This window comes from Fusarium oxysporum, chromosome II (genome assembly GCF_013085055.1).
Source record: "Fusarium oxysporum Fo47 chromosome II, complete sequence".
Lineage (NCBI taxonomy): Eukaryota > Fungi > Ascomycota > Sordariomycetes > Hypocreales > Nectriaceae > Fusarium > Fusarium oxysporum.
Window position 1 is genome coordinate 3,550,117 of NC_072841.1, and position 12,763 is coordinate 3,562,879.

The 12,763-nt window shown below is 49.1% G+C and overlaps 3 protein-coding genes across 3 annotated transcripts; 2 read left to right on the top strand and 1 right to left on the bottom strand.

Annotated features, from left to right (window-relative positions):
- The first annotated feature begins 1,790 nt into the window (after positions 1 to 1,790).
- On the top strand, positions 1,791 to 2,865 carry FOBCDRAFT_16854 (uncharacterized protein). The gene is made up of 2 exons (XM_031174069.3): positions 1,791 to 2,205; positions 2,261 to 2,865. Exons 1-2 carry the CDS (start codon positions 1,951 to 1,953, stop codon positions 2,822 to 2,824), a joined length of 819 nt encoding a protein of 272 aa, XP_031050854.2. The 5' UTR covers positions 1,791 to 1,950; the 3' UTR covers positions 2,825 to 2,865.
- Positions 2,866 to 3,676: 811 nt separating this feature from the next.
- FOBCDRAFT_177129 (Up-regulated during septation-domain-containing protein) lies at positions 3,677 to 7,832 on the top strand. Its single transcript, XM_059608530.1, has 2 exons — positions 3,677 to 7,312; positions 7,372 to 7,832. Exons 1-2 carry the CDS (start codon positions 4,061 to 4,063, stop codon positions 7,462 to 7,464), a joined length of 3,345 nt encoding a protein of 1,114 aa, XP_059464195.1. The 5' UTR covers positions 3,677 to 4,060; the 3' UTR covers positions 7,465 to 7,832.
- Positions 7,833 to 9,260: 1,428 nt separating this feature from the next.
- Positions 9,261 to 11,177, bottom strand: FOBCDRAFT_197221 (T-complex protein 11-domain-containing protein; the record flags this gene model as incomplete). Its single annotated transcript, XM_054703409.1, has 1 exon — positions 9,261 to 11,177. The coding sequence occupies one exon, from the start codon at positions 11,175 to 11,177 to the stop codon at positions 9,261 to 9,263; it is 1,917 nt and encodes a 638-aa protein (XP_054559384.1).
- Positions 11,178 to 12,763: the final 1,586 nt, after the last annotated feature.

Here is a 12,763-nt window from a genome sequence, read left to right on the forward strand (position 1 = left end):
GTGGCATAGTGAATGTTAGGGAGTGGTAGTGACGGGATAGTGGAGGGCGTGATCGGGATTAATGCCCTGTTTTTTCGGGCTTCGGTGAGGAGGAGCGGGAGATCGGAAGAGGGAGCGATAAAGTCTTGGGCCCAAGACAGATCGGCACGAGTTTCGATGTTTGTGTCGGCAAGATAGAGTCTTTATTCCTATCCGCGTGAGCCGCTGGTGGAGGGTGCGTTTTTCGGTGTAAGGGTGAGGTGAGGTTGATCAAGGATGAAGATGAATGAGTACAGCCGGTTATACAAGCTCCTCTAAAGAGAGCCCAGACGGGGCTTCTTTACGAATAAATTGAACATCATTCAAACAAGCGTAGATGAATCAATTTCATCCCATATCTTAAAATTCGGGATACCATTATTTGATCAGGGATTGATACTAGAAAGAAGCGGATTAATCGTCCCTAGCATCCTATGGATGACGATTTCTTGGCAGATTCCTGCTTGTGTACCCAACGCCAAACGTGCTTGTAATAAAGGCTAAGTAACCAGCATGAGAGCTAGTACAGTCATATCGTTATAGTCACGCTCCTTGACATCGCGCCTCGTTAGCGCCCAGAACATCTTACTCAACACAGACAATGCTTTCCATCGTGAAGAGGTGATCGGCCCTGGAGATCACTATCAAGATACAGGGTAGCGTACCTATGTTTCGAACCATCACGTGAGCATTGGGGAGGCACCGCCGGCATCGCCCTCCAAATCCGCCTTGATCGAATACTATTTGACGATAACGGGCAGCAATTGATCATTCGGAACGATCTCAACTGAATACAAAATATCCAATTTGCTATTTTGTCTATCATGGCTATTGACAAGGCTTCCACTGGAGACATGCTGTGGGGTGGTCGTTTCATTGTTTTGTCTTTCACGACACCTCCATTGACAGAGCTCCAGGTACTGACCTTACACTTGAGCAACTGAAGGCTGCTGGCAGCCGATTTCCTGCTACGCCATGGGCGCATTCACTTAAGACAGGCGTTGAAGCGAAGTGAGCAAAGGGTGGTATGAGCGGATCAAGTATTCTGGAGCAGATGGAAGTCTTCACGACGATGGTAGGTCAGAGGCTCTCACTCTATGCTACAATGGATAAATTTGGGCACCAACAGTAGTGCATACAACTCATATTGCGGACTTTAGCAACATCTTTTATATCAGGAATAGTCGGAGGAAACCCGTAAACATCAATCGGGCAAAATATGCACTACCTACCTAGCCATGCTGTTGGGGTTGTTGCAGCTCAGAGGGTTCAATCAGACTTGTATAACTGTAACAAAAAACTGAAAGAAAGATGTACAGCAGCGAGATTTTACTACTGAATGATCGGTCCAAGAGTGGGTGTCTATGCTCTACCTTTGCCTGCTGATTTTATAGAGTGTTGAGCCTTGTGCAGTGCTGGATTTTTTCAAGGAACCTATCCGATCTTGTTTGAAGGTACGATCGAGGTGAGAGTTGAAGTTTCGATAAGAAACCAGGATTCGAGGATCCAAGTGCGTTAAAGATGATTTGGTGCTCAATTGCTGTTCCCTCACCAACCCTGCTGTTGTAGATCAGCCTTTAAAGTTGAAAACCGTATATCCAATTGCTTTCATCTATGATCTGTTATTGGATGAGAAAGCGATGTCAAAACGACGTCAGCGGGTTTTTCAACGGCAATGCGGGGCGATCCATAATTACCCGAAGCTGCACGTGATAGTTAATGCCACCTTGCGGATAGGTAGCTCTTAGAGCTGCATCTATAGCTTCACTCTTGTTAAAACACTAGCCATTTTTAAGGCCAAGGTTCAACATCAATTGCAATCAATCAAATCACAACTGCATCCGATAGAAACTCCTCGCCTTCCCACGGGACATAGAGTCGGCTTATTCCTATAGTATGTCACGTTGAATCTCGACACAGCCCCTCACCATTATGTCTTTCACCAATACACCTGTCACTCGGCTCGGTGTGGTCGGCTTGGTAGCTGGCTCTATCATTGCGAGTGTTCTTGACGTCAAGCACTACTTCTACATTCTTATCGATACCCACATATGGAGATACCGGCAGTTCTGGAGAATCTTGGCCTATCAGCTATGCTATGTCAACTCAACAGAGGTACTTTTTGCTGCCATGTCGTTATATAACCTTCGCATCGTTGAGCGAATGTGGGGTTCTCGCAAGTTCGCTGTAGGTGACTTTCATGAAACGTTCTTTTTTGCACTGCTGATAGCATTGTGTGCAGTCCTTCTTGACTGTCACTTTCTTCATCACCTCCATCATACCGCCTGTTGTCTCGATGGTACTGCGGCCTCTCGCTGCTGGATGGTTCAACTACATCCCGGCTGGACCAACTCCTATAATCTTTGCTATCCTGGCTCAGTATCATGCCATGGTTCCGCACATGTACAAGTATCGAGTGGCCACGTCTGAGGCACCTCCCACGGACCGACCATTCGTTGGTCTCACGTTCTCGGATAAGTCCTACAAGTACGCCATTGCGTTGCATCTCGCATTGTTACAATGGCCAGGCTCGGTCCTGGGTGCAGTCACTGGATGGATTGTGGGATACTCGTGGCGGGAAGGACTTCTTCCGGCTGCCCTCGTGCGCTGGCGAGTGCCGGGCTGGGTTGTAGGGCTAAGCTCTCATAGACGAAGTGCCGAGTTTGAAGGCCTTCGACGTCGACTCGAGGACGAAAACTCCACAACTTCTGTTGCAACCGGAGCTCAGGCTTCAACGGAGGGTCAGGCAGAGCGCCGGAGAACGATGGGGCAACAAATCATGGATCAAGTCCGAGAAGTGCTTTAGTGGTCGGTACGGTAGCAATATTCACCATTATGTTTTGTAACGATTGGGCAATAACCAATGGCTTCCGAAAAATTGCGGGACAGGAGACCACAGTATTGAAGAGCATACCTTAGCTCCTGGGGAAAGTTTCAGCCCAGTGAGCATATGACATCCCTTGAATGTCTAGGGGATCTTCAGAGCAGGGATATCCTTTTCTGTAAATAGAATGCATCTCTGAGTTGTCGAAACTAACGGATTCCCGTGCATCGAAGGAGAATGCTAACAGAAACTCTATCCATGGCGTTGTCAGCCACGATCCTACCATCGACTGTCAGCATATCTGCGTGGATCATTGGGCACAGCCATTAATGCCACGCAACGTGACGGTATGCCACGGTCAAAAGGGAGCATTGGGGTCTAAATAAAGGATTCGAAACACGTCAGCTCAGCCTCTACAGAATCATCATGTTTCCTCATGCACGGATCAATTGTATAAACAGAACAAAAACTTTTAATCTATTTTTCTCTTTAATAGACAATCCCTCGAAACAAAGGCTCATTCCTACTGGTGCATCGTTAAAGAGCTGCGAACTCGATGAAGCCTAGCGCTGCCAAACCCATGCCCAAGCAATGCGGGTACGCCCCTCCTGTGCCTTGCCCCAGCGTGTCCAGCCGCCGCGAAACCCCTGGAAACTGAAGTCCATTGGCACGTGTGGAAGGGATCTACGCAGGTACGGTACGTACCTTCCTACCTGATTCGGCTAGACCACTAGCTCAACTGCTGTAATTCAACTTTCAGTGGAGGCCTTCACAAGGGTCCCACTCGATAACTTAAGTTAAGTTACCTTACTCTTTGGGTTCTCGATGGGCCTCCTTTTCTTCATGGTCAGTCCCGACCTCTCCTTTTCTGTCCCCAGCATCTGCATCATTTCTCACAACTTTTGTACTCTTTCTTTGAGGTTATAACCCGGGACTTTTCATTGGATTGCTGTCGATTTTCTGCGAGTTTCCCGCCTCAGCGGCTTTTGGGCGCAAAGCCCCTTTGTTACATCCAATCTAATCACGAGCTCAGCTCAGCTTCACCTAGCGGCACGACGCGGCTCCCGGTCAACCACTTTTTGTCCAAACTCTAGATACTAGCCAACCTTTTCGCTGTTCTCTATGGAGGTGCTTTGATATCTTTATGCACTCCTTCAGTCCGACTTTTACCCCATGTACTCATAACTTATACAACACGATCCTAAGCCCGTCGAAACCATGAGTGCATACGCGCGAGAGGGCAGCCCGTATGGGTATGGCTCTAATAGGATGTCACCCCCAGCACCGAGCCCACGCGGGAAGATCTTCGTTGAGGGTTACCGCAGCGATATAATAAACGGCTTTGAAAAGGATAATCAATTGTATAATCCGGTACGCTTGTTATCCACCGTTGTGGAGGTTAATGGACCTGCGGCTTGTAACCTTCATTGTGTACAGATGAACCCTGATCGACCGCAAAGTTCAGCGCTTGTCGACCTCCGTGACCCGATTCAGGTACATCTCTTAACCGAAACAGCCCTCTCTGATAGCAAAGAGTATACGATTCTGTCGCAAGAAGAGGTGGACGACCTCAAGAAGCAAAGCCAGTCCTTATCACAGCGTGTCGAGTCAACCCGGCAAAACCTGACCATTCAGTCCAAATACCGAGATGCTGCAATCTCGATGGCGCGACTATATAATCCCGGAAAACTGGATGGGAAGCGAAGGAGCCTACTGGGTCGCAACAGCGGTGATCATGCCCGCGCAAAGGAAGCCGAGGCGGAAAGACAGGCGAGTGAGCGGAAATGCGAAGAATTGGCGGCGGAGCTCTTCAACCTTGAGAAGCGACTTATGGAGCCCCAAAGACGCCTACTGGAACATACTGCTGGTATTCTTCAACTCACTCACAAGGCCTCGAATAAGAAGAAGGATCTTACTCCTCCACTTCAGCCACTTAATGGCATGCCTGGCAGCCCGGAGAGCCTATATACTTATACACGCAACAGTATGGATCGCGCCGGGGACGAGCACTACTTCAACGATAATGACTATTACGACCAAGCCAATGGAGTCTCAACGAGAGGGCAACCCCGTCAGCAACCCATAGAGATACCCCTTAAATCGCCGATTCGGGAACACAATCAGCTAAGAGATGAGATGGAGAAGATGAAGGATGAGAATCTACACCTACAGGGCCAAGCCAATTCTTTGGTCAAGTCGATAACGGAAATGGAGGTTCGACTTGAGAACTTGAACGGCTCTTTGCGAGATGCGATTGTTCGCTTCAATCCTTCCAAGAACGAAGACTATTATGATCCCCCCTTTGGAGTTTCAGGAATGAAGCCAGGAGAGCTCCTTAACAACCAGTTGGATTATCTTGAAATGGGTCTCAATGCCATCGAGGTCGAACAGGAAGAGTCTTCTGGTGAAACTATCAAGACCGACGGCGCTTTCGAGAAACGCATCGAATCCCTAAACCAGCAAGTTCGAGATCTACTCCTGACAGTGGATCCGAGTTACCCGGCCGTACCTCATTCACCACAAGACAATTTTGAGACGAAACTTGACTATCTTGAAGATGCATTACGCGCTGCCGACTCGGAGCTAGAACGCGCCGTTCAGGCAGCTCAGGCCGGGCCACCAGAGAAGCAGGACAGTGATCAGGTTGAGAGAATCTTGATGAACTTGTGGAACATGATGCAGACAGGCTTCGCCAAGATTAAGAAGGAGAAAGAGGAGCGTCGAAGGGCTCGCATGGAGAGAGGCTATGAGGATGAAGAAGTTTCTGATGATGAATTCGATATCGAGGAGGCTTTCAGTCTTCCCGGATTCTCCAACCGTGTTCAGTGGCTGTACTCTCAGGCCACTACACTCAAGGATCAGAAGTCTGTGCTCAAGCGACAGATCAAGCAGCAGCGCGAGCTCAATAACAAATCAGACGCCGAGAAGGATGAAGAGCTAGCAAGGAAACAAGAGGAGCTGGATGAGACACAAGTGCTACTGGCTCGCGCTGAGAGAGATGCGATGACTGCCCAGACAATGCTCTCAGAGACCCTTGAAGAACTCGAAAGTGCCCGTAGTGTTGCGCACAACGTTGGCCCCTCAAAGGCTGAAGCCGAGGGCAGCAGCAGGAAGGCTGCCGAGCTGGAAGCAGACGTGAAACGTCTTCAGGCTGACTTAGCTGGCGCTGCCGGTGCAGCGGGTGCAGCTCACGCTCAACTCGAGGAACGGGATGAGAAGATCGTCAAGCTAGAGAGGGATCTCGACCAGCTCAAGTCCGACCTTGCTAGCGCGGCAGCTTCGGCAGCTGCCGCGCAGTCTCAAATTGAGGACCGTGAAAGCAAGATCACTGCCCTTGAGGCAGAGTTGGACTACCTGGAGACGGCCCAGAGTGAAATCGAGGAACGGAACAAAAGGATTGCAGCCCTCCAATCCGAGCTTGAGCAGGCCAATGCTGCTCATGTACAGATCGAAGAGCGGGACGCGAAGATTGCTACTCTTCACACCGAGGTTCAAGAAGCCAATACCCTACGAGACCAGGTTGAGGTGCACAGTGCGACGATTGCTACCCTGAAGGCCGAGTTGGAGAAGACAAATGACCTTGAAGCCCGCCTTGAAGAACGAAATGCAAGGGTCACTCATCTCGAATCTGACATGGAACTTCTTCAAGCAGACTTGGCGGGAGCTGCTGGAGCTGCAGGGGCCGCTCAAGCTCAACTTGAGGAGCGAAACAGCAAGATCGCAGCTCTTGAGTCCGACATCAAACAACTCGAAGAGAGGCTGTCCGCTGCCGAGTCTTCAAGCAACAATACTCGCAATCAGTTGACTGGTGTCGATTCAGTAATCGATGCTCTTAACGCGCAGCTTGATGAAGTGAACCGATCAAAGCAAATGGCAGAAGACAATGCCAGGTCCTTACAGCAACGGGTGGATAGCCAAAAGGAAGAGCTTGCAACCAAAAAGAAGATGCTGAAAGATAAGGAGGATGAACTTGAGCTTCTTAACATGAACCTCGTAGAGATGAAGACGGAGCTCACGATTGCCCAAGCGGAACTGGACGGAGCCTATGGATCCCGTGCAGAGAGGGCCGCTGATGTTGCAGCTATCAAGACTAGTGGCGAGGTGATGAAGCTCCAGAACCAGCTCACAAGGCTAAAGAATGAGTTAGCTGGAACTGTTCAAGAGCTGGAGGAGGTCACAAGGGAGACACTCAGTGCTGAACGAGAAAAGATAGAGCTTGAGAACAAGCTTCAGGATGTCCAATCGGCAAAGAAGACTCTTGAAGGAGAGGTTATGACACTGCGCCAGCGCCTCGAGGCAGATATGGAGAAGGCCCGTGAGCATATCGCCAAGCTACAAGAGGATCTTGATGGCGAACGACTTAGGGCAATCCCACCAAATGGTGGCGTTGGCAGAGGAGCCTCGATGCTGAGTGAGCAATTCAGGGCCACGATGCGTGAAGAGAGGAAGAAGTTTCAAGAGAGCCTCAAGGTATGTTTCATATTTCGGGTTGTCTTGTGCATGGAGCAATGGCTAACTAGTATCAATAGGAGGAACGTGCTAGAGCACGCCAGCTGGAGGAAGAGCTTGCTAAATTCAAGCGGGATCAGGGGTCTGCCAGAGCTTCCCTGAACCCTCAATGAGTTGGCCCCTGAGATGTCGGGGTTATATATTAAGCTCCGCCGCCATGGAAGCTGTGGCCAATCTTGACTGCCGGGGTTTCTTTTTTGCAGTTGATACTTTCAACGGCAACAAGTTAGATTTGGTGATTTTAGATACCAGTTCATGTTTTTTTTAGGCTGGGAGCAAAATATGCAAGTTGCTCTTGCAGGGGGTTCCAAGAGCTAATGTGAATTGGATGAATCCATGATTCTTAAAAGTCGGGAGCAAAAGGGGAACTTGTTGATAGAATATTGGAGCTGGACATTGACCGGGAAACTTTGAGTGAGAGACGGCAGTCTTGACCTGATTAACCATTCGATGCTTACGATTTTGCTGCCTGTTATGAAGCTTTCCGTGAACATGGCATGAAATGTCGAGACTTTGGCGTCCCGTTGTCATGTTGATGCGCCATGGATGAATAAGCTCTAACCATCTCTCGTGAAGCCGACCCCACTGCACCATGCGATAGTGCGTCTTCCATGTGTTTATTACTTATTAAACGGGCTTAACAAATAGAGCTGGACATAGATGGAACTGTCTCATTGTACAAGCAGACTCCAAATGGGAATCCCGTATTTCCTTTGAACTTAACTCGAGTTAAGAAGAAGGGGAAAAAAGAAGAAAGAAGACAAAAAAAGAGATAAGCTGGCTTCCTTCAATTTCTATAATTACCCTTTCGCATGAATCCGCCTCAGGTAAAGAAGAGAATACAGGAGGTGATACCAGTCAATAAGCCGAACTATGGGTAAGATTGGAAGGAAAGGACATTTTGAATACATACAAAGGCCAACTTCCCATTCCTGGCAGTCGACATATTGAACTGCGGGCTATTCATTTATACTGTGAGCAAGTCACATGCGGTGGTAGTCACACGGCAAGCATCATGTGGAATCAGTCTCACTCTGTATGTTGCTGCATTTATGACCTCACGTTATCCCTCGTAAGGAAAGTCAAGTCTGACAAAAACTGTTTGGAAGTCAAAGGAACAAGTCTTGTCGAACAATTAAATTGACTTACACAACACCTCGTTAGTGTAACCTACCACCAAAGTCTGACTGATAAGAACAGATGCAGGCAGTCCCAGCAAACAGTCATAGATGGGGATCAATCGTTGCAGAACATGTAAAATTTCTTCTAGTCTTTCTCTGTCTAGTCTAATTGCCATATAAGCGCGCCATGTATGTTCAAGAAACAAAGCTCCAGTATGAGGAAGTCAGATATGTGCGCCTGATCTAAATGCGAATAAGCTGTGCACATGTTTGTACAGCCTGAAGCCGAAGAGGTCATGTGCTTGCCCGTACGACGTCAGTGTCACCACAACTCGATAATTCCAATGCACAACACCAAAAGCGCCATTAGATCAAATACAAAAAAAAAAGGGGGGGGGGGGTTTCACTGATCCCCTAATAAAACAGAGACTATCCACCATGCAACGCCACAGTAGCAAACGCAGACTGGGTAAAAGAACAAGCATTTCTTATGAAAAGTGCAGAACATGCAGTGATAACTGAGTAAATGCAGAGAGCCGCCGACCAGTGTATGTTTTTGGGTAGGTACCCGAATATTGACTCGAAAAATCTGCACTCCCTTGGCAGATAGAGCAGATGGCTCCAGGCCAGGAAGTGCATAGTGCGTGTGCGTTGTGTGCCAGTGCGTGTAATGCGGTCCAGCCGATATTGCGTAGTTGATCATGTATCGACATTAAAAAGTAGGTAAATGTGGGTATAACGAATTGGTGACACAAAGGGATACATGATGTTGTTCCGCCGCGGGCTGATTAGTCCATAGACATGTCGTCGTCGTCGACATATGCCATGCGTGCCCATATCCTCCAGTGGACGACGCCCACATGAGCGATACGAGTCGCAATATCTTCGATGCCACCCTCTTGCTGACCCATGCGGATGGCTGCATCCAGGTCTCGGTCTCGTCCTGCATCCAGGCTGCGGCTGCTTGTTGGGACACGATTACCAGTGGCAATCGAGAACAAGCATACACCTGAAAGAGCCTTGAAGTAGCGGACGCGCATGGCGAGCTCGTTAAGCAGGCGAATGCGGTACGCCTCCTCCATCTCCTTGTAGATAGGGGAGGAGATGCGGCAAACGTTCTCCAGAAGCTTCTCTTCGAATGGGACAAGCATGTCCATGGGGGCGTTGGTGAATCGGAAGATCTGCAGAGCCATAGAGGGAGCCATTGAACGCCACTTCTCGTGATAATGTTGGTCGTGTGGTGCCTGCTGAAGCAGAGCAACCAGACTGTCGCGGAGATTTCGGGCTCTTGTTTTGGCTTCATTGGTTTCTGAGTTGAGATACAGGGGAAGGACCATGGATGAGCGTGGTGATGACGAAGCTGAATCTGCAGAGCTCAGTGTAACACTGGAAGGTCTTGAGCTCGAAGGAGGAGTGTTGAAGTTGAACTCGTGGTCATCTGACATAGCGCTTGCAAAAGCGGGAGGCGAGTTGAGTTTCGCGATCCGCTCAAGATCCTCGTACATGCGCATGCAGACGTCTAGGTTGATGGCATCCAGAATATCCGATCGAACGCGTCCAAGTCGGTCCTCGTCAAAGAAGAAAGTACCAGGTAGAGGCTTCTCACCGGCAGAGGGGAGCATGGCCCGCGAAATTCCCTCGAAGAAAACCCCCATATCTCCAAAGCAAGAGTACATCTTCCCGGCACCGCTAGGATAAGTTCGAGCAGCCTCTTGATACCACGGTTTGGCATCGCCTATATCCATTTTGCGATTTCGCAGCTTCTTCATCAGAAACTTTTGTTCAAAAGCTGTTGTTTCTTCAATGAGAGCGGGTCGAAGGCAGCGTATTTGATGATTTGCAACGTCGAGTTTCATTGCCTCCAAGACACTGAGCAAACTTCGCATGCCGTTGACAAGCTCCTCAACATCGTTGTTGCTGTTACCGTTGCTGAGCTGCTTGTACATCGAATCAACCCATTCGTCCCGCATTGGTGCGCAGTGAGATTTGAGGACTCGTGAGAGCCACGAAGCAAGCTTCTCCAAATCAGCAATGCCTCGGTGGAACTGTTGCATGAGAAGTTCCACGTTTAGACCCTCATCGAGAAACTGTCGGTCGCGCTGGGGCACAAGGGTTTGGATGATCTCCTTCACAGATTTGAGAAGCTTTGGCAAGCACCAGTCGTCTCCTGTGCCATGCTTGGCGTAAAAACTGTCTCGGTCCACGATAAACTCGACCAATTCCTCTTTGAGTGTTGTCCAGAAAATGCTAGCACGATCGTGCTTTCTTCGGCCCTTATCTCCCTCCACATTAGGTCTGAAATGAAGCTCAGGGTCAAAGTTGATATCGTGCCTCAATTTGGGGTTGTTGATGATCTTAGAAACCTCGAGCTCTCCTAGACTTGATTTCGTTACAGGAGGTTCCAGAGGCTGTGATGGGGCAGGGGATCTCCGACTTTCAGGTCCTGGACTAGATGTCGTTGACATTTCGGAAGGATTTCGTGATAGTGGTGCAGCTACTGGGGCTGGTGTATCAGAAGGACTATCGTATCGGCGAGGCAAGACTTGGGAGGTAGTTATAGCATCGTCCTTCTCGTCTGTGGATGGTTTTCTGGCTGTCTCCTTTTCAGGTCTTGTCTCTCCTTCGCCATTAGGTCCGGGTCCCGAGGTAGACAAACTCCGCCTCGATCGCTCGACCGGGCCTCCGAACCCTTGATCCGCCGTCATGTTGTTTATGATAATTTACTGATTTGGTCCTCCGAGTGTTTCAGTGATTGAGTCGAATGTCTGTTAACGGATTCTAGTTTTCCAATTGAACTGAGGCGGTACGTGTTAGCTACGATAAGAACTCTAACAGAGGCATGACATGGGCTTCAGGATGAAACCAAGCAGTCACGACTATGCGGCCAGTTGCAGATGCACTCGGCTAAGAACTATTCATCGGCCAGATGTTGTGCTTTGAGTGACAAGCAGTAGGCGGAACAGTGGTCAAGCGAGTCGCAGACTGGTAATGTTGAGAGTATGTGGTCGACTTACAAGGATCCAGTGAACTTGCAGCGGACAGCGTCGGTTTGTGCGCACCCAATTGCGGCTGTGTGACCGTACAGATGATATCCCTTCTTCCTTCGTTGCGGATGTTCTCTCGGTGCGTCGCTTCGCAGTTCGTTTCGGTTGTATGCAATGCTGTCCTGGTTTGTCTGTATTCTCTTCTTCTCGCGGATAGTTGCTTTTCGACCAAGTGAATGTGTCTAGTGGCAAGTGCAATAGGCAACAATCTATATTGCGGTGCAAAACAAAGTATGGGTAATATTCAAAGTCGTCTTGTTGTATATATTCAAGACACGGATGTTTGGAAAAACAGAAATAGGAAAAGAAACATCGAGAACGGGAAGAAAGAGAGAAAAGGGGACGATAGCGACGGGAGACGGGGATATTTGATATATGGGTTACATCCTGGTTTGGGGTGCGAGCAGGGGAGCCACTTAGACGGAGCTGGCTAGACTGAGCTGGACTACGAGACACAGAAGTATCCATCAAAACCATGATCCGAGTCAATAGTAATACTATGCCACAGCCTTCCTTAGGCTAGAATTTTTTTAAGGGAGGCCAAGCGCGGATTCATCTTAATCGCGTGGCATGGCTTAAGTTTGGAGGGAGCGGTGGGCCTAGACGCAGAGGCAAAATCAGGTAACTAACGACCAAAGTATCTTTGGGTAGTCAGAATGACCCCTACAGGGTGTAGGGAGTAACCTAATAGCATCTGCGTGGAGGTCCCTGTGAGAAGGAGGGGCGTGTGGCTGCAATAAGATCCACAAGGACACCTGGGCCAGGCAAGCGGTACAGCAGGCAATTATCGAGGGAGTTGCACTGGATGCAACTAAAACAGCGAATGGTTTGGGGCTGTCGCCCCTGGAATCCAGTGGAAAACACAGTGGCTTCTGTAGATGCCCTCTCGCCCAAATGGCGGCATTAACACTCAGCTGAAGCGATCGATGCTTAGACGAGCTAGTGAGTCAAACTGTCGGTAGCCACCACTCAAAGTTACCGCCACTGAGACGGAATTCGAGTCTGAGTCGATAACTGGCAATACCAAGCTGAGAAATTCAGATTGATTCCTGGTACCCAACTTAGGGCAAGCCTGTAAGTGTGGGAGTTGGAGTGCAATTTTAATACTGCAGCGACAACGTGACCCTCCAATATTCGGATCTGAGCCATGCTGCTGCTATAGTCTCGGTTTCCCGTCTCTGTTAGATGAGTAGGGAATCAAAGGTCAGACGCTACTTGACTCAGTCTAGGGGGGGTATCACGGGGGC

Excerpts from the sequence above, each read along its gene's own strand:
- FOBCDRAFT_177129 (XM_059608530.1), top strand. The coding sequence starts at position 4,061 with ATGAGTGCATACGCGCGAGAGGGCAGCCCGTATGGGTATGGCTCTAAT. Across the intron at positions 7,313-7,371 it reads AGTTTCAAGAGAGCCTCAAG|GAGGAACGTGCTAGAGCACG; the intron begins GTATGTTTCATA and ends TAGTATCAATAG.
- FOBCDRAFT_16854 (XM_031174069.3), top strand. The coding sequence starts at position 1,951 with ATGTCTTTCACCAATACACCTGTCACTCGGCTCGGTGTGGTCGGCTTG. Across the intron at positions 2,206-2,260 it reads GGGGTTCTCGCAAGTTCGCT|TCCTTCTTGACTGTCACTTT; the intron begins GTAGGTGACTTT and ends CATTGTGTGCAG.